At 40.6% G+C, this 21621-nt stretch overlaps 1 protein-coding gene across 1 annotated transcript; it reads right to left on the reverse strand.

Annotated features, from left to right (window-relative positions):
• Positions 1-10981: 10981 nt before the first annotated feature.
• Positions 10982-12975, reverse strand: LOC143876396 (GDSL esterase/lipase At4g01130-like). The gene is made up of 5 exons (XM_077378098.1): positions 12711-12975; positions 12347-12556; positions 12064-12230; positions 11476-11749; positions 10982-11366 (listed from the first exon to the last, which is right to left on the reverse strand). The coding sequence occupies exons 1-5, from the start codon at positions 12973-12975 to the stop codon at positions 11137-11139; spliced, it is 1146 nt and encodes a 381-aa protein (XP_077234213.1). The 3' UTR covers positions 10982-11136.
• Between the last annotated feature and the right edge of the window lie 8646 nt (positions 12976-21621).

The raw sequence follows: 21621 nt of genomic DNA on the forward strand, positions 1-21621 counted from the left end.
TTCTTTTATATTTTTTTTATATGGAACAAGGGAGAGAGATGGGGAGAAACAAATAAGGAGAGAAAGTAGATAATGATAGTGTGAGAGTGAGAGAGTGAGAGATATTGAGGGAGAGAAAGAGAAAACTATCCAAAAACAATGTGTTGTTTTTTTTTTTTTTTCTTCCTCTCATCACCTCTCTTTATATAGTGAAAAACTTAGTGGAGAGGTGGAAATAAACAATGAGAATGGTGGGTGTGGTGGAGAATAATGGAAATAAACAATGAGAATGGTGGGTGTGGTGGAGAATAATGGAATATATAATGGTAATGGTGGGAATTGTGGTGGGGAATAATGGAATATATAATGTGAATGGTGGGTGTGGTGGAGAATAATGGAAATAAACAATGGTAATTGTGGGAATGGTGGTGGGAATAATGGAATATATAATGGTAATGGTGGGAATGGTGGTGGGAATAATGGAATATATAATGGTAATGGTGGGAATGGTGGTGGGGATAATGGAATATATAATGGTAATGGTGGGAATGGTGGTGGGAATAATGGAATATATAATGGTAATGGTGGGAATGGTGGTGGGGATAATGGAATATATAATGGTAATGGTTGGAATGGTGGTGGGGATAATGGAATATATAATGGTAATGGAGATAATGGTGTTATTTTAAAGGGAAAAATGAAGTTAGTGGAAATGGTAGAGAAAGTTAAGTCATGCTAATGGTGAGTCCCACATCAGCAGGTTCCGCACAAGCGGGTCCCACATCAGCGGGCCCTACACAAGCGGGTCCCACATCAGCGGGTCCCACACAAACGGGTCCCACACTAGCAGGTCCCACACTAGCAGGTCCCACACAAACGGGTCCCACACCAGCGGGTCCCACATTCTCTTTTGCTCGGATTCTCATGAATAAACCTTCTCAATACTCAACGGAAAAAAATCAGAACATTGCAGGAATGACCAGAAAGATTTGAGAAAGCGTAAGGGACGAACACCGGAATAGAAAACTCTGAAAAATTGACAGCGAAACCCTAATTTCTTTGTTGATCAGAGCGGAGCAAAATGGGGTGTCTACACCTATCGAATGGCTCCAGTAGAGCTTAAGGAGTTGAGTGGGCAGTTGCAAGAACTTCTTGATAAGGGGTTGATCAGACCTAGTGTTTCTCCTTGGGGTGCACCAGTGCTATTTGTGAAGAAGAAAGATGGGAGTATGCGGTTGTGCATCGATTATAGAGAGCTAAACAAGGTAACTGTGAGAAATAAGTATCCATTGCCCAGGATCGAGGATCTATTTGATCAGTTACAGGGGTCTAAAGTATTCTCTAAGATCGATCTTCGCTCGGGTTACCATCAGTTGAAGATCAAGCCAGAAGATGTGCCCAAGTCAGCTTTCAGGACTAGATATGGACACTACGAGTTCTTAGTGTTGCCATTTGGTTTGACTAACGCACCCGCGGCATTTATGGATTTGATGAATAGGGTGTTCAAGCCATTCTTAGACAGATTTGTAGTAGTGTTCATAGATGACATCCTAATCTACTCAAAGAGCCATGAAGAGCATGAAAATCACTTAAGGCAGGTGTTGCAGGTATTGAGAGCAGAGCAGCTATATGCGAAATTCAAGAAGTGTGAGTTTTGGCTTGATAGAGTGGCTTTTCTGGGGCATGTGATTTCTAAGGATGGAGTGTCTGTGGACCCCCAAAAGATTGAGGCCGTAGTGGATTGGAGCAGGCCGTCTAATGTCGCCGAAATTCGCAGTTTCTTAGGTCTGGCGGGATATTACAGGAAATTCGTAGAGGGATTTTCACGGATTGCCGTACCACTGACCCGTCTAACGCATAAGGGAACCAAGTTTGAATGGTCTGATAAGTGCGAGGAGAGCTTCCAAGAGTTGAAACGAAGGTTAGTATCGGCCCCAATCCTCACTATACCATCTGAGAGTGGAGGATTCACCATATATAGTGATGCCTCTAAGAGTGGTTTAGGTTGTGTGTTGATGCAACACGGAAAGGTAGTGGCCTATGCCTCCAGGCAGTTGAAGCCATATGAGCAGAACTATCCGACGCATGATCTAGAGTTAGCAGCAGTAGTGTTTGCATTGAAAATTTGGAGACACTACCTTTATGGGGAGCCATGTGAGGTCTTCACTGACCATAAGAGCCTAAAGTACTTGTTCACGCAAAAGGAGCTAAATATGCGTCAGAGGAGATGGCTTGAATTGCTACAGGACTATGACCTGACCATCAGCTATCATCCAGGGAAGGCTAATGTAGTAGCAGATGCTTTGAGCAGAAAGGCCCAGGGTAAGATGGCATCTTTGATAACTAATCAAAGGCAGATCATTGAGGACTTGAGGAGGTTGAGTATTGAGGTAAGACAGCACGAGCCTGGTCTGCAAATTGCGAACCTGAGAGTTCAGCCCACTTTGTTAGAGAGAATAAAGATTTCTCAGAGTACTGATGAGAGACTCCATAAGATCAGGGCAGAAGTTGAGGCAGGATCCCAATTAGATTTTCGAGTCCATGAGGATGGGTCCTTGAGGTTCGGAACTCGGTTGTGTGTGCCTGCTGATGCGGATCTCAAGAGGGAGATTATGGATGAGGCCCATAGTTCTACTTATTCAGTGCACCCTGGAAGCACCAAAATGTACAGGGACCTCAGAGAAATTTTCTGGTGGAATAACATGAAGCGAGAGATTGCAGAGTTTGTGGCTCGTTGTATAATCTGCCAGCAGGTCAAGATAGAGCATCAGAGACCTGCCGGGAAGTTAGAGCCCCTCCCTATTCCAGAGTGGAAATGGGAGCACATCACTATGGATTTTGTGACCGGTTTGCCAAAGACATTGAAGAAAAATGATGCCATTTGGGTTATAGTCGACAGGTTGACTAAGTCGGCTCACTTCTTGGCTTATAGAGTGGGTTCGACATTGGATCAGATGGCAGAGTGGTACTTGGAGGAGATTGTCAGGCTACATGGAGTGCCAGTGTCGATTGTGTCTGACAGAGACCCAAGGTTCGTGTCTCAGTTCTGGAGGAGTTTCCATAAGGCTTTGGGAACTAGGTTGAACTTCAGTACAGCGTATCATCCACAAACCGATGGCCAGTCAGAACGGACGATCCAGATATTGGAAGACATGCTGAGAGCATGTGCCTTGGATTTTAGAGGTTCTTGGGATCGGCAGTTACCTTTGGTGGAGTTCGCATACAACAATAGCTACCAATCCAGCATTCAGATGGCCCCTTATGAGGCCCTCTATGGTAGAAAGTGCAGGTCTCCCATCCATTGGGATGAGGTTGGTGAGAGGCAGATTTTGGGCCCGGAGCTAGTGCATCAGGCAGAAGAAAAGGTTCAATTGATCAGAGAGCGTCTCCGAGCAGCACAAAGCAGGCAGAAGAGCTACGCTGATGTCAGGAGGCGTGAGCTTGAATTTGAAGTTGGAGATCGTGTTTTCTTGAGGGTGTCTCCCACTAAAGGAGTGGTCAGATTTGGCATTAGAGGAAAGTTGAATCCCAAGTATGTTGGGCCATACGAAATTCTTAAAAGGGTCGGGACAGTTGCCTATCGCCTTGCACTACCACCCAGTTTGGCTGGGGTGCATAATGTCTTCCATGTCTCTATGCTGAGGAAGTATGTTCCGGACCCGGACCGTGTAGTAGAATTGGCCCCTTTGCAACTCAGAGAGGATATGTCATATGAGGAACACCCGGTGCGTATCGTTGATCGAAAGGACCAAGTTCTTAGAAAACGCACCATTCCCTATGTCAAGGTACAGTGGAGAAATCACTCTGAGCGAGAGGCAACTTGGGAGCTTGAGGAGGAGATGCAGGAAAAGTACCCCCAGCTTTTTCAAGCACCAGGTATGTGAAATTCGAGGACGAAATTCTTTTTAGGGGGGTATGATGTAATACCCGGTCCCAAGTATTTGGGTAATTATCCTTATCAAAGTGAACATATGATTTTTTTTTATAATGGGTGTCATTATAAAAAAATTAAGCCAAGATTAATTGTTAGAAATGGGTGTTAGTATCAAATAAAAGTTGTGAATTTTCTTTGATATGGGTAATAATATCAAATGGACTAAAGTTAAATTAGGAATCAAATATGCAATCATTTTCAATATTCAATCATAAGGTAACAATCATGTGCTATTATCATCAATGACTAAAGTTAAATTAGGAATCAAATATGCAATCATTTTCAATATTCTATCTTAAGGTAGCAATCATTTCAATATTGAAAAAGAAAGAAATGTGTAGGATGTTTGGAACCTTGCGAGGCTACAACCTTTTCTCTCCACTCTACAACCTTTTCTCTCCACTCTCTTCTCTACAACTTTCTCACCACAACCTTTTCTCTCCACTCTCTTGCCTACAACTTTTTCTCTCCACTCTCTTCTCTCATTGGATGAAGGTTAGTTGTTGTGGGATTTAGAAAGGGGTGGTGTTGATGAAGGTTAGTAGTTGTGGGCTTTAGAAAGGGGTGGTGTTGATGAAGATTAGTTGTTGTGGGCTTTAGAAAGGGGTGGTGTTGATGAAGGTTAGTTGTTGTGGGCTTTAGAAAGAAGAAATATAGGTGTTGGATGTAGTTGTTGTGGGCTTTAGAAAGAAGAAATATAGGTGTTGGATGTAGTTGTTGTGGGCTTTAGAAAGAGGGAATATAGGTGGTGTTTGAGGCCATTGAGATGCTTGTAACTCTCCTACATTGGGATGCTTGTAACTCTCCTACAAGACCAAGTTCTACACCACTTTAGAACCATTGCAAAACAGTCCTAGAAGCCATTGCAAAACAGTCCTAGAAACCTCTGCAAATTGCTATTGCTGCCGGTAAATAAACTACTTTCCACCATCTTGTTGCCATAACCTTGTGTCCAAGAATCAAGGCCTACAAGACCTCATATTCCATCACATATGTCTTGAGATCAACTACGGTTGGGTGGATCTTCATCACGAATAATTGCCAAAATTCTGTAAGTTCATATTCTTGTCTTGAGATCAACTACGGTTGGGTGGATCTTCATCACGAATAATTGCCAAAATTCTGTAAGTTCATATTCTTACTCAGTCACCTTCTAGTTTCAGCTTTGCAAATTCCCTTCCTTGACAAGAACAAAAAGGAGGAAAAGAGTAGTCTTAATTAAATAAATTTGGTTGAGCAAATGGGATTGGAGTTTAGGTGCGAATAAATTTGGTTGAGCAAATGGGATTGGAGTTTAGGTGCGATGTGTTAGAAATGAGTTTTTAGAGCCGTCCTAATTTCTTTTCTTTTTAGAGGCACAATCAAATATGAAATCTTATTTAATAGGGACTGTTACACATTAGGATAGTTAAATGACCTTGGTTTACTTACTAATGTGAAGGGGAAAAAGAGGAGTTTTTGTCAACGTCAACGTCGTCCTAGAGAAAACAAAACAAAGTCAGAAATTCGTGCAAGAGGTAGGTGATCCTACCCTATGTCAGTGTATTATCAAATAATTACATTAGCTAAGTTGAAAGCTTTCTATTTCAATTTTTGCATATCTACTTTGACTTGGAACTTCTTTTGGAGAAGATTTTTACTGAACGTTTTTTTTAGTATGTCATTCTACATAGTTGAATATCATTATGCATGGTATCCTTTAGTCTTGACATGTTCTCATCCCTATACATAAAAAGCTTTATGAAGAACATGATTTAGAAAACTAGAATTCATGAAGCAACAATTTGAAAAGCACTTTGTTTACGATATGTTTTCGTAGATTTGAAATGAGGGAAGTTCCCTATGGCTTGAAGCGTTACAAATTTATGGCATGGTATTGCAAACATTAAAATTGCTTCTCTCTATAATTGCATACAGTCTTGGTATGGAATGGATTCCGCCAGTAAGGTTGATCTCTGGTGGGGATCTAGTGCCCAACCTACCAGTGGGTGAGTACACTGGACGTGATCACGTAGACCGGTCAAATTTTATCTACCCGTAAGGTTGATCTTGGGCACATCTTCTGATAGAATATTGAAAATGATTGCATATTTGATTCCTAATTTAACTTTAGTCATTGATGATAATAGCACATGATTGTTACCTTATGATTGAATATTGAAAATGATTGCATATTTGATTCCTAATTTAACTTTAGTCCATTTGATATTATTACCCATATCAAAGAAAATTCACAACTTTTATTTGATACTAACACCCATTTCTAACAATTAATCTTGGCTTAATTTTTTTATAATGACACCCATTATAAAAAAAAATCATATGTTCACTTTGATAAGGATAATTACCCAAATACTTGGGACCGGCCGGTAAATAAACTACTTTCCACCATCTTGTTGCCATAACCTTGTGTCCAAGAATCAAGGCCTACAAGACCTCATATTCCATCACATATGTCTTGAGATCAACTACGGTTGGGTGGATCTTCATCACGAATAATTGCCAAAATTCTGTAAGTTCATATTCTTACAATTATAGAGAGAAGCAATTTTAATGTTTGCAATACCATGCCATAAATTTGTAACGCTTCAAGCCATAGGGAACTTCCCTCATTTCAAATCTACGAAAACATATCGTAAACAAAGTGCTTTTCAAATTGTTGCTTCATGAATTCTAGTTTTCTAAATCATGGGTGGTGTTGATGAAGGTTAGTTGTTGTGGGCTTTAGAAAGAAGAAATATAAGTGTTGGATGTAGTTGTTGTGGGCTTTAGAAAGAAGGAATATAGGTGGTGTTTGAGGCCATTGGGATGCTTGTAACTCTCCTACATTGGGATGCTTATAACTCTCCTACAAGACCAAATTCCACACCACTTTAGAACCATTGCAAAACAGTCCTAGAAGCCATTGCAAAACAGTCCTAGAAGCCTCTGCAAACTGTTATTGCGGCCGGTCTACGTGATCAGAGAAATTTTCTGGTGGAATAACATGAAGCGAGAGATTGCAGAGTTTGTGGCTCGTTGTATAATCTGCCAGCAGGTCAAGATAGAGCATCAGAGACCTGCCGGGAAGTTAGAGCCCCTCCCTATTCCAGAGTGGAAATGGGAGCACAATTCTTATCAATTTCTGCATTGGTTAAATTTTATGGCTTGTTACTTCTTTTCCGCACAAGTTTGTTTTTGTTTTCCTATTAGCTGGCTTGGATTTGGAAAACCGGCTGGGCTGTTAGCTCATTATGTGGTTTAACAAATTTCAGATACAGAGGAGCGGCGGTGTTGATGAAGGTTAGTTGTTGTGGGCTTTAGAAAGAAGAAATATAGGTGTTGGATGTAGTTGTTGTGGGCTTTAGAAAGAAGAAATATAGGTGTTGGATGTAGTTGTTGTGGGCTTTAGAAAGAGGGAATATAGGTGGTGTTTGAGGCCATTGTCTTGAAATAATTATTGTTGGATTTAGACTTATGGACCTAATCTATATTTGTAATTCATTTGAACTATTGAGACTAAAATTTCCGCATTTATTAGTTACTCTGATTGTTGAGAATAGTTGATCGAAAAAGGAGCCTTGCATGCTTGTGGGGGCGACCCTATGGGCGTGCGGCGGCTGTCACGTGTGCCGGACCCTAGGTTAACCTATTCCCACTATTAACTAAGCAAACATCAAAATGCAATACGTTGAAATTTTATAGACATTTATATGAATAAGAATATCAACAACTAACTAATGACATACCTGTCACCACTGCATTAGAGGCCATAGCGTCCTGCTCGGTTAGTGCATAGACTCGGCTTGGGATCCTCTGCTTCTTATTCCATGCCTGATTCTCTCCTGTGGGCGGGACTCGCACCGCTGGAGGTGCCCGATTCTCTCCTGTGGGCGGAACTCGCGCTGCTGGGGGTGCTCCTGAAAACTGAAAATTTCACCAGGTATGTGAAATTCGAGGACGAAATTCTTTTTAGGGGGGTATGATGTAATACCCGGTCCCAAGTATTTGGGTAATTATCCTTATCAAAGTGAACATATGATTTTTTGGCTTGATAGAGTGGCTTTTCTGGGGCATGTGATTTCTAAGGATGGAGTGTCTGTGGACCCCCAAAAGATTGAGGCCGTAGTGGATTGGAGCAGGCCGTCTAATGTCGCCGAAATTCGCAGTTTCTTAGGTCTGGCGGGAAAGCTGACTTGGGCACATCTTCTGGCTTGATCTTCAACTGATGGTAACCCGAGCGAAGATCGATCTTAGAGAATACTTTAGACCCCTGTAACTGATCAAATAGATCCTCGATCCTGGGCAATGGATACTTATTTCTCACAGTTACCTTGTTTAGCTCTCTATAATCGATGCACAACCGCATACTCCCATCTTTCTTCTTCACAAATAGCACTGGTGCACCCCAAGGAGAAACACTAGGTCTGATCAACCCCTTATCAAGAAGTTCTTGCAACTGCCCACTATATATGGTGAATCCTCCACTCTCAGATGGTATAGTGAGGATTGGGGCCGATACTAACCTTCGTTTCAACTCTTGGAAGCTCTCCTCGCACTTATCAGACCATTCAAACTTGGTTCCCTTATGCGTTAGACGGGTCAGTGGTACGGCAATCCGTGAAAATCCCTCATCAAATAAAAGTTGTGAATTTTCTTTGATATGGGTAATAATATCAAATGGACTAAAGTTAAATTAGGAATCAAATATGCAATCATTTTCAATATTCAATCATAAGGTAACAATCATGTGCTATTATCATCAATGACTAAAGTTAAATTAGGAATCAAATATGCAATCATTTTCAATATTCTATCTTAAGATAGCAATCATTTCAATATTGAAAAAGAAAGAAATGTGTGGGATGTTTGGAACTTGGTTCCCTTATGCGTTAGACGGGTCAGTGGTACGGCAATCCGTGAAAATCCCTCTACGAATTTCCTGTAATATCCCGCCAGACCTAAGAAACTGCGAATTTCGGCGACATTAGACGGCCTGGTTGATCTCTGGTGGGGATCTAGTGCCCAACCTACCAGTGGGTGAGTACACTGGACGTGATCACGTAGACCGGTCAAATTTTATCTACCCGTAAGGTTGATCTCGGGCGGCCAGTAGGGAGTCCTCTGGCTATTGATATTGTGACATTGCGCACTTTTGGACCTGTGAGTCCTGCGAACGAGTGTTCGCCTTGGGTTACGCTACTTGCCAATAAGGTTGGAAATTGGCCACAGAGAAGACTGTTATGTTTGAAAATATATTACTGTTAAGTATTTGATTTCCAAGTGGAAAAATGCAAAATCAAGTGTTTGAAAATATATATTCTTGTCATTGATTTCCAAGTGAAAAACTGCATAACCGAGTGGTTGGAACTGTTTTGTAAAAACATGTATTTTTCTTATATAGCTTATGTAGAAATGATCTTTTTAATTCTTATCAATTTCTGCATTGGCTAAATTTTATGGCATGCTACGTCTTTTCCGCACAAGTTTGTTTTTGGTTTTCCTATTAGCTGGCTTGGATTTGGAAAACCGGCTGGGCTGTTAGCTCATTATGTGGTTTAACAAATTTCAGATACAGAGGAGCGGCAGTAGATTTGCTGAGATCAGGCACTTGGATTGGAGCCTAGGAGATTTGTTCTTTATTTCATTGTTCCAATTTAGAAACCTTTGATATTTTATTAAGGTGATTGTCTTGAAATAATTATTGTTGGATTTAGACTTATGGACCTAATCTATATTTGTATTTCATTATGAGACTAAAATTTCCGCATTTATTAGTTACTCTGATTGTTGAGAATAGTTGATCGAAAAAGGAGCCTTGCATGCTTGTGGGGGCGACCCTATGGGCGTGCGGCGGCTGTCACGTGCGCCTTACCTAGAATTATGGGTTCGGGGCGTGACAACTGTTATTTCTAAGACTCTTATAATCGTTATTTGCCAATAATCATACTCAAATTCAAAACCATCTCTATACAGATTGTATGAGATATACAAAGAGGCACGAAATCAACACATAAATTCCCAAATTTCTAACATTTTCCATCTAATTGAATGGCAAAATAGTTACCTTGGTTATATAAGGATTGTTATTGATGACCCTTTGAAACAATATGAGGTAAGGTAACACATAAATCAATGCCTCGTGGGCAGAGGAAAATCTCTCTCTGCGGCCGTCGGAAAGGTGCAAGTTGCAGGAAAGAGAAGAAATCAAGGAGTTTGGAGTCATAAAAATCCCCTGCGCTCACCAATAAAAGGCTTCTCAACACTTTGATTTTTGGCCTTTTTCTACAGAAAATGGCAAAACTACCCCTCTCATGCCATGTGGCATGTGAGGATTTGTTGGGTTGTGCTCTCCGTTACAGTCTCGGTCTCCATAGCAGCACTCTATTTTTAGGCTACTAAATATAGGAAGTGATATTTACGCCCCTTTTGATCACCATGAACACCCAACGTCATTGTATCAATGGCAAAAAAGGGAGATGATGTACTTTATGTCAAAAAAATCCAGTGGCTTTGATTGCAAAGTACACTGGCAAATGGGTGTCCCTGTCCCTACTAATATTTGTGTTACATCATGGGACAGACTTATTTTGTCTTTTCTGTGTTAATAAAAGACAAGTTGAGTTTGTGTGATTATCAAAACATGGTTGTCTAAGGCCTCAACCACAACCCAACCTGAACCAGACTCAGTCCTCTAAATTTATCCGTGATTTTCAAAATTTAAGGAATATCTCCAAAAAATCAGTTTTCTAATCATTATTTAATATTATCCATAAATTTCGGCCGAAATTACCCAATTCTTGTGGATTTTGACGAAATTGGTTACGGGATAAAATATTTCTTTATCCAATTTTGTTCGGAGAGGACCGAAATGCATTCCTAAACCGAAATTTAAAACCTTGCCCAAGGCCCTTCAACATCTCCATTCACTTTTTCTAGAGGGATTCTTTGCTTTACGTGGAACCCAGACACGAGTTACATGACTCGGGGCAAAGATATGTGCTTTTAGGGCCTATACTTTTGTGGTACTCGATACTCCTAGCTTATGTCCCATAGCACGTGTAAGGGTCAGTTGCAATGAGCACCAGATCAACAAATGAATGTGTGCACTTTACATGTATTGGCCTGGAGCCACATTTCTTTAATATACTTTGTGTTTCATCAAAAAAAAAAAAAAACAGAAACCATGAAAAAAATCTCCAGTAAACTTTACATTGACATTGTTTTGACAATAGTAAAGTTTGTTAGTGGAAGAGAGAAGCAGGCTTCAAGTAAGGCATCCCTTTCATCATCTCGTCCACAAAGCGTTGGCTAAAAGCATCAGTGAAATGGTCACCATCCCAACTCATATACTCCCATGGTTTACTGCACCCTTTTGCTTCACGTTGAGGTCCACAATGAATTTTAGGGTTGTAGTTATAAGGTGGTCCTCCATACCCACAACATGCCTGGAATTTCACTCTCTCTTCCAACCCTGCATTAGCCAACACAAAATTATCCTTCAAATTTTCATTAAAGATAAAGACTTTCGAAGACCGTACGTTCTGTGTGAGTAAGAAGGGGAAAAGGAAGAGTAGTGTTACCGTAGTTTGATGGGTTGGCTATGGCTTCTAACATGAAGGAATAGATGTCTGCAACCATAATATTCATATCTTGATAGTGGCGAGTGAGATTTGCTAGGGCTTTTTCCAGTTCAAGGTTTGTATGTTGCACGACATCGTTATACTCCTTAAGACATCCCAATCCATCTTTTGAACTGAAGGGTCCCGAAGAAATTCGAGCCAGTAGTGTTGGAAAGCATCCTAAGGCCGGAACAGTGAAGACCATGAAATTCTTTGCCCCTTCTTTGTGAAGATCCTGCTCACAAACAACATTACAATATATAAGTTTGACAAATGGTGTATGGTGTAAACAGATAAGGTGGATCCAGCAGATGAATAGCTGAGATCATGGTGTTAGAGTATAAATAATTAAATAACTCCAACTCTAACGGCTTAAGCTTTTGGAGTAATCGGTTGTTTCACATGGTATTAGAGCTATTGCCTCACGGTAGTGCTTGGGTTCAAAACCAAACAACTCCTTGATAATAAAAAAATCCACATTTCTAGCCAACCCAAAAATTTAGACCTCTTTGTACAATAATCTAAGGTGAAAACAAAAAATATGCACACCTGTACGCCCTTGGAAATTGCTGATATGATTTGTGGAACAAGCTTCTCTTTTATAAGAGGAGGAGTTTCTGTAGCCAAATTGCTGTAGATATCATTGGAACCAATGAAAATCATGTAAATCCCATCCTTGAATGCCTTCAATGGTGGAATACGAGAAACCAACTGATCTGGAAACAACCACAACCTCAAATGAGAAAGAGATATTGGAAGTGGGATCCCAAATTTCTAATCAGAAAATCTCCTCAAAATATAAGGCCCCCTTGATCATGTAACATTTACGTACCTGATCTGTTTTTGGAACGTAAGAGAGCATGGACATTTCGTTTGAATCGGACAAAGTGGTCTGTCTGTAAGGGGAGTGAAAAGGTAACTGGTCCTCCTGTACTCACATTTCTCGCCGTTCCTCCGGCTGTTGCGAAGTTGACACCCCTTCTGTAGTTGGTATCCAAGTTTTTGAAGTAGGGTTGTACAAAAGGAAATCCCCACTTAGAAGCTGCAATCAGTTTTCATACAAAAAACAAATGTCATAAGTTTTGTAAGTTTACTTTAACAAATTATATATGAAGTGCCCTTAGCGAAACAAGTTAGTCATTTCCCCAATAGTTAACCATATTAGTGATCGTTTTGATCAAGGATTGAGCTCTCACCGATGAAGTCAATGATCACGCGACCGTCAGAAAATCTTCCCGAAGGGGCACCGAAGAAGGTGGAACCATAGGGAGAATTTTCAGCACCTGCAATGAAGGGGAATGCCTCAATTACATTACCAGTGTCACTGAGTGAATCCCCAAACACGAACATGGCTGGAGGTGTATAGTGGGAAAAGGTTTCACTCTTTCCAAACTTTCGTGAGTCAGTTGAATGGAAAAGAAAAACACATAATAGAATCAGAGAATAGATGAAATTTGCCATCTTTGAGTTTAGTTGTGCTGCTCTACTTTGAACTCAAGTGGCCTTTTATAAGAGGATGAATGAAAGGATGAGTTTAGTTGTGTACTTATGTTGCTCTACTTGGAACTCAAGTGGCTTTTATAAGAGAGGATGAATGGAAAAAGGGCCTGGTCAAAGAGACAGGAAACGAAACTAGTGGCTATCGATATATTGGTTGACGTTATCAAAGTCAGAATTAATTACGTGGCTTTTGCTGACTATGAAAAAAAATCTATGTTTTTATACGTTTTGACAATTTGACCTATGCAACACGGCCAAGCAGGCTCCAAAAAGTGCTTTTGTGGGGGCTTCCACATAATACCCTATTTAGAACTGGTCTTTATAGACTGTTTTCCACGCGGATAGAAATCCTTGGATATGCTGTTCCAGAGTTTGGCTACCCTACTTGGATAATTTTATCTTGAATAAGCCCTTGGATTGGGTACCGTGCTTGCATACTATGTATTATCCAGTGCGGCTGTTCTCTACGTGGAGTTGTGGACAGAGGATAGCAACCATATCCCGGGATAAAATTAATAAACCCTTAAAGGAAGTTAATTCTTTTTTTTTCGTCATTCATTGATTTCATTCTATTTTATGGTTTTCCTTTGGAAAACACGGCACAGATCTGCAAGAGTCCAACACTGCTATAGCACTATCAAGATAACAACAAAGTAATCTTTTGTGATTTTCCAAGAAGCTAAACATAAAGGCGATGAAACAACTGGATGTTTTGGCATTATCATTACAAAGAAGAGATTCCGGATTTGGGTTCCTCCATATCTTCAATCAAGTGGCTAAGAAGTTTCAAACTTTATATTACATATCCTTTGCATCTGTCTGGTTAACTAGGCTATGATCAGTTGCTAGTTCAAGAGGATGGTCAGCCGCACCCGGAATGAAAAGAATAATACAATTCCACTCTTAAAGAAAACTCGTATCTAAAATTTATTATGCTTGTGCAATTTTTCATCTCTCTTGTTGGGGGTGCAACTTGGGTCGGGCTCAACTTGAACCCGACGGGTTCACTCCGATTTTGGCTCGGGTTGGATTGGGAAAAGCCAACCCAATTTAATTTCGGGTTGGGTTAGTATTGTGGCCTTAGCAACCTGACCTCCGTCCTGTGAGTTAATTTATCTTGATTTTCTTTGGGTTATTGTATTTTTCTATTTGGTCCAAGGTGAACCGATGCCAACCCAACTCAACTTGACCCGATTTCGGGTTAGATGGCTGGATTAGGGTTGACATATTTGGAGGCGGGCTGGGTCAGGGTTGAGGGAATGCTATCTCTGGTTGAGTTAGGGTTGGCCTCAACCCAATCCCACCCCACCCGAGTTTCATCTCTATCTCTCCTTCTAGTCCAAAACCACATTAGTTCTTCGCTATCAACGGTATCCGCTTCGGATTTTCGATCTAGTCTAAAGGCACAATAGATGGCTATCGGATTCAGCCAATTTTTCATGGTTCCGTCGGCTTATTGGATGCCTCCATTATCTCTCATTACTAGTTTAGACATCCAACTTTTTTGTTAATACTCTTAGCCAATTTATGCAGAATCCACAACAACATCATATGGATGCTGCTGTTGCATGTAAGAGCAGCCACCGCAGATGAATTAAATGAATATGACAAAATCTGAGCTTGTGTGGCTGCTCTCACCTGCAACAGCCCAGCCGCGAAATGCCTTCCGTGATGGTCCCTAGCAAATCCCCTTCATGCTTTTCTCACTCCCACCCTCTTAAGTATCTGCCTCTCAGCACATCTCTCACAACTAACCCCCACTAAAATTCGAGGGAACATTTTTTTGTGGTTACCAAAATGCCCTGAAATTCGCACCCCTTGTAGGATAATTCGTACCCCTTTAACGTGAATTGACCCATAAATAGCCTTAAAGCCTCCCACAAGCGTTTAACGTAAATTGACCCATAAAAAGCGTTAAAGCCTCCCACATGGTTTTAATGTGAATTGACCCATAAATAGCGTTAAAGCCTCCCAAAGGGGGTGCGAATTTATCTTCGCTTATATTTATTTTAAAGATGCACTCTACATTCTGCAAAACATGCAAAGTCTCATTTACCATTATGAACATCCATATATTGGGCTTCACTTCAATAATATAAACTTTGACAAACGGATTTCATCACGGACGGCCTAGACAAAAGTTCAATGGATCTTGCCCTACTCGGCCACGGGTCAAACTTGTAAGATAAGCAAACGGATTTCATCACGGAAGGCCTCGACAAAAGTTCAACGGATCTTGCCCTACTTGGCCTCGGGTCAAACTTGTAAGATAAGATGACATCGGCATAGCTATAAGACAGCCATCTTTTAGCTCTGACCAGTACTTACAAAGCCACTTGTTCTCTTTCATGTATCTTTTCTAGGACCTTGCCTAAGCTTTATTTTTTCTTCCACTTTGTCTGTTGAGAAAATCTGCCGCCCAACTCCGTTCCAATATGGCACAAATAAACGGAAAAGTAAAATAAGCTCAAGCTGCAAGATGAACGCCGAGATTTTACGTGGTTTGGCAATATGCTTACATCCACAGGTGAGAAACATGATCTTCAGAAAAACAATATACTAGGGTTACAATGGATTAAACCCAAAATCTACAAACCCGCAAACCCTTTCCTTGCCTTCTTACCCTATACCGTACGCGATGAGTAACGAAGAAAATCCCGAGAAAAGACCCAAGAAGAACCATAACCTCTCCTCCTCCTCTCACTCTCTCTATCTCTCTCTCTAGCCACGGACCGCATGTGAAACCGTTCTCTCTCTACAGCTGACTCTTGCCTCCCACTTCATTGATTCACGGAAGATTTTAGAGACCTTTCATTAGGCTTTTCCCCCAGCCCAAGTTTCTGATTCCATTTCTGCATTCCCGCACAAGCTAAATTAGTCAACTTTCACAACATCGTCATTTTGGGTGCGTTAGAATATTTTTTTTGATGGGTGCGTTAGAATTGCCGTGAATTAGGGATCATAATCTGACATCCTATTGTGATTCTTATTCCGCTTCCCCAATAAATGAAATCGAAATTATTTTAAAAAAAAATTAATAAAAATTTAAGTCCGATCAAGGCAGAATCAGAGTACCACAACTTTGGTAAAATAGATTCAGACATTTTGGGAGTGGAATTTTCACACCCCTGTTACGTTAAAGTTTGCCCACAATTCCCATTAAATGGGGTGCCTATTATCATGTAGCGGAAGCCAATTTATCATATCCATGAATTTTAGACCTGGCACACGCTACCGGTGCCCGCGGGTCGACCCAACCCACCCGTAAATTTGCGGGCACGGGTTGGGGTTTTAGTGACCCGCCAAAACCGATCCGCAGGTGACCCAACCCGTAAAAACACGGGTCAGGTTGGCGGGCACCCGCTATTTTTTGAATTTTTTTTAACATTTTTTATTTTGAAATAGAAAATGAGATCAAGGGCTAAGAGCATCTCACTTTTTGAGCTGGAATAGTGCACTTGTGTTTGGAAATCAGCCCTTCTAACAGCATCTCACTTTTTGAGGACTCCCAACTTCCAGCAGCTCATGAGCATTACTAATTTTCTATGCATGAATACATTCCCTATTTTTCAAAAGGGATGATTAGAAGCTACAGCCCACAACATAGGATGATCCAAACCATGCATATGATGGGCCATAAAGTAAATAGGTTGTGCCCAAAAAATCATTAGCATAGGATGATTCTAACCCTCCGATCTAAAGAGGGACTGACAATATGGAAACTTCTATAGATCAAACGGTTGAGATCGTCCTATGGCAATGATTTTTGGGGCACGATCTATTTACGTTGTGGCCCATCAAATGGACGGTTTGGATCATCCTATGGTGTAGGCCGTACCGTGCATTTTGAAAATTAGGGGGTGAATTCATACATAGAAGGGGGTGAATTTATCACCGCTCAATAAAAACTCTGTTTTGAAAAAACATGCGGGTAACCCGCGGGTCGACCCGACCCACCAGCACTGGGTACGGATCACCTGGTTGCTGACCCGCAACCCGCGTGACCCATATCCCCATGACCCGCGGGTCGACCCTACCCGACCCGACCCACCCGTTTGTCAGGTCTAATGAATTTGCCCTAGTTATTGGTGGGCTCACTATCTCCACTGTATGCATGAATTTGGGTGGAGATAGTGGGCCCATCACATAAAAATTGGGGTGAATATTGGTGGCCCACTCCAACGTAAAGTAATGGGACCTACCATATTCTGAGTTGTAGAAATTAGAAATATAATACAAGATATAAAATATAAAATGAAAATGAAGAGATTTGAAGCGGAGATGGAGGATGCTGAATCTATAGAAGAAAAAGTTCTCCATCTACATAAACTTTTCTTGATCGGCTCTGTTTGGTTGCAAAAAGTAGGGAAGACGGCTGAGCATTTCTAGGAATATGAAATACCAAATGTTATTTGGTTGTCATTTTTTAGCTCAAATCCCATTGGACTTCTAGACATGGAAGAGACATAATTATTAGCTTTTGGCTTAGGTGGCGCCTATGTGGCGGGATTGTCCCCTCCCCTACTTTTCCAATGCCAAACCTTGTTTTTGGTAAATTTTAGAGGGGAGAAGAGTAGAATATGAAATGCCATATGTAATCATTACTTTTTTCTCTCTTTCTCTCTCCTCTTTCTCTCTCTTCTACTATTTATTTTGTTAATGACACCCCTCCATTCTCCCACATGCTTTGACATCTAACCAAACACACTACCAAAATTCCCCAAAATTCCCTCTAATCTTCTCAGACAAGTCTACACATATCCCACCCTTGTCTCCTCCTTGTTGACTACTACTTCAACTAAAATCTCATTTAACCAAACAGAGCCGAGAAGAAAATGAATGACAATGGAAAGAAATATCGTTAGTATATATTATAAGGGATTTGCTAGGGACTTTCTCATAAAGTCATTTTGTGGCTGGCTGTCGCATGAGATTTTGTCTTATTCATTTAATTCATCTGTGGTGGCTGCTCTCTCATGCAAGAGCCAGCCCAAAAATCCCTTCTTTTGCTAAAGTCCCTAGCGAATCCCATGTTATAAGATGGGATTTGCTAGGGACCATAGCAGAAGGCATTTTGCAGAACGGTTGTTGCATGAGAGAGTAGCCACAGAGGATGAATAAATGAATGAAGACAAAAAGTGAGCCTATGTGGCTGCTCTCATGCAACAGCCGGTCCGAGAAATGCCTTGTGCGATGGTTCTAGCAAATCCCTTATAAAGTTATAAGATAGATATAAATGTGTGTTTATATCAATAAATGAATGCTAAATTGAAGGGAGCCCTTGCAAAAACCAACCCCATTGGATCCTCCCCTCCCAGCTGCATTTATCTCTGCATTGAAAAAAATAAAATAAAAGCAGTTATAAATGCAGTGGGCGATGTGGATCCGGGATTTTGCAAAGGACACAGTCACCACGTGATAGTGGCACGGCTCAATCGGGCTACGGTGCTGAGTCCACATCTGCGATGTAGTGGGATTAAACCGTGCCAACATCGCATTGAGTAGTGTCCCATATAATGGAAGGCTAAGATGAAGGGGATGGAACCACAAAAGAATGCAATCTCCTCAACAGAGGGGTGAAACCACAAGATCCGGGCCATCTCTCACCATGGAAGAGCACTTTGAGCATGTAATAATAATATGGAAAGGTTCACACACTTTATATAGCGAACAAAAACCATTATAGGCCGGGCGTGGAGCCTTAGTTATGAAAATCCTGTTGGTCGTGAAGAGGCGACTACCATGGCTCGTGGGCGTCATCAAGATTATCAAATAGATGAAGTTGAAGAACTAAGAATGCAAATCTATCAACTTACGAAAAGCGTAGCGCGTCTCGAAATTCGGAGAGGCTATAAAAATAGTTTCGTCTCGTAAGATTTTAACCCTTTTGATCATCGTGCTCCGCGGGGTGAGCCGGGTGAAAGGGATTTTCAAGATCAGATGGGTCCTAATCAACCCAACGAGGGATTCGATGAGTTGGTCGAATTGAAAGTTCTAGATGAAACCCACATCTAGATTTGGTCGAAGAGTTTGAAGAGTTTGTCGAATCAACGGTTCTAGATGAATAGCCGCGTTTTGACGACTATAATGATGATAAAGGTGACGAGATCACTTGAAACGATCGTGGTGAAGCGTTGGTTACTCGCGTACTTCGAATAATTTTATCATTAATAGTGGGTGTTGTGAGGATGTAGTGGTACAAGCGATGGTTGTTATGTGCTATGAAACTACGAACCAAAAGGCAAAAGACGGCATGGAGATCGAAGTGGATGGCAAATGGCAAAATATTAATTTGATTTCTTCATCAAATTATGTCGATCCATTTTTATTAGATTATCCATTGAAGTCTACAATGGATGTTTGTAAATTCCAATCGGTTCAAGATCAAGAAAAATTATTTGATGCTCTACAATTTCAAATGATTATCATTCTTCGATACTTTAAAATTCGAGGACGAGTTTTTCTGAATCATGGGAAAATGATGCTGACCAAGATTAGTAAGAACGTGCACTCTTCAAAGATCGAAATCCGAGGACGGATTTTCTCCAACCTGGGAAGTCTGATGCAGCGCACATCTCTTGAATTCGGAAACAATATTCTGGAGAAGCAACATATCTTGCTACTTCCTTTCTTTAGTTAGAAAAAGATTATCATCAATAGATTCTAGGCAATATTTTAGGAATTTTACTTTTATCATCAGTCCAAAAGTAGTAGTTTTCTATTTTTAGGAGTAGTAGTTTTAGGACTTTTATTTTGGTTATTAAAAGAACCCTATGTTACTTTGTGGGGGACTTTTTTTATTGAATAAAAAACCACACGTTTTGTGTAGAGAAGATTGAGCTTCTTCTTGGGGTTTGTTCCCTATTGTGTTTGGATGATTTCTTCTTTCTTCCGCTCGCACCAATTACACTCTCAGTCTCCATAGCAGCACTCTATTTTTAGGCTACTGATATTTGTGTTACATCATGGGACAAACTTATTTTGTCTTTTCTGTGTTAATAAAAGACAAGGTGAGTTTGTGTGATTATCAAAACATGGTTGTCCAAGGCCTCAACCATAACCCAACTTGAACCAGACCCAGCCCTTTAAATTTATCCGTGATTTTCAAAATCTTACTGTAATGTTTTTTGTTTTTTTTATAGGATTTTTTATGTTTTTACCCTAGGAGAACCCGCACCCAAAACCTGACTCAACCTAACCCGATTTGGAAATTTTGGGTTAAGTTTGTGTCATTAATCAAAACATATCGTTGCCCAAGGCATTAACCATAACCTGACCTAAACCCGACCCAGTCCTCTAAATTTATCTGTGATTTTCAAAATCTTATGTAATGTTTTTTTTTTTTTTTTTATAGATTTTTTATATTCTTACCCTTGGAGAACCCGCACCCAAATCCTGACTCAACCTGATCCGATTTGGAAAAATTGGGTTAGATGGGTCAGGTTAGGGTTGAGAGATTAAGAGGTAAGGTGGATTAGGGTTAACAATCCTCGACACAGAGCTCAGGTTAGGGTTGAGAGATGAACAGGTAGGGCGGATTAGGGTTAACCATCCTCGACCCAAAGCTCAGGTTGGGTTAGGTTAGGGTTAAGGAATGCTATCTCCGAGGTGAGATAGGATTGACCCAACCCGGTCCAAGTTGCAGCCCTAGTTGCTAATGGATGACAATGATGCTCGTACCATTGTAATGGCTAATATTCGGAAGGAGTGCAAATCGAGTCATATTTAGGGAATTTGGGTGGAGCTTTTACCAGAAAATAGAGTTCGGTTCAGGTTGATTCCAATTCATCTTTAGCAAATGCTTAGCTCGACTCGACCCAAGCTGCACGTACCCCTAATATCCAGGGAAGACCAATAATGAAAGCCCACATATCAAATTGGAGCTCTGATTTTAGATTGGGATGTTCTGACTGTAAAGAAATATCTTCGTACAAGTACAAGATGTTGGGACCCAAGTAGAACTCACCTTTAAAAGGTACTGGTTGAGGGGAAGGTGCCCAAGGCCAAGGTTTTAAATTTCAACCTTTCGGACTGAAATTTTGGGTTTCGGTTGAGACCGAAAGCGAAATTGGGTAAATTCGAAATGTTACAAAATTTCGACTGAAATTTCAAAAATTCGATCGAAATTTCATTTCCCCCAAAATTGCAGGCCGAAATTTAAGGAATATCTCCAAAAAATCAGTTTTTTAATCATTATTTAATATTATCCCGAAATTTCGTGGATTTCGTCGAAATTGGTTACGGGATAAAATATTGCTTTATCCAATTTCAATCGATTTCGTCCGAAATTTTGAAATTTTTGCTGAAATTTTGGTTTCAATGAGGACTGAAATGCATCTCCATTCACTTTTTCTAGAGGGATTCTTTGCTTTACGTGGAACCCTGACACGAGTTACATGAGTTGGGGCAAAGATATTAGATATGTGCTTTTAGGGCCTATACTTTTGTGGTACTCGATACTCCTAGCTTATGTCCCGTAGCACTTGTAGGGATCGGTTGCAATGAGCACCAGATCAACAAATGAATGTGTGCACTTTACATGTATTGACCTGGAGCCACATTTCTTTAATATACTTTGTGTTTCATCAAAAAAAAAAACAGAAACCA

Source organism: Tasmannia lanceolata, unplaced genomic scaffold (genome assembly GCF_043159265.1).
Source record: "Tasmannia lanceolata isolate RefF3 unplaced genomic scaffold, GAP_Taslan_0.1 ptg000005l, whole genome shotgun sequence".
In the NCBI taxonomy this organism is placed as follows: Eukaryota; Viridiplantae; Streptophyta; class Magnoliopsida; order Canellales; family Winteraceae; genus Tasmannia; species Tasmannia lanceolata.

Excerpts from the sequence above, each read along its gene's own strand:
- LOC143876396 (XM_077378098.1), bottom strand. The coding sequence starts at position 12,975 with ATGGCAAATTTCATCTATTCTCTGATTCTATTATGTGTTTTTCTTTTC. Across the intron at positions 12,557-12,710 it reads CGTGATCATTGACTTCATCG|CTTCTAAGTGGGGATTTCCT; the intron begins GTGAGAGCTCAA and ends AACTGATTGCAG. Across the intron at positions 12,231-12,346 it reads ACGTTCCAAAAACAGATCAG|ATCAGTTGGTTTCTCGTATT; the intron begins GTACGTAAATGT and ends GGTTGTTTCCAG.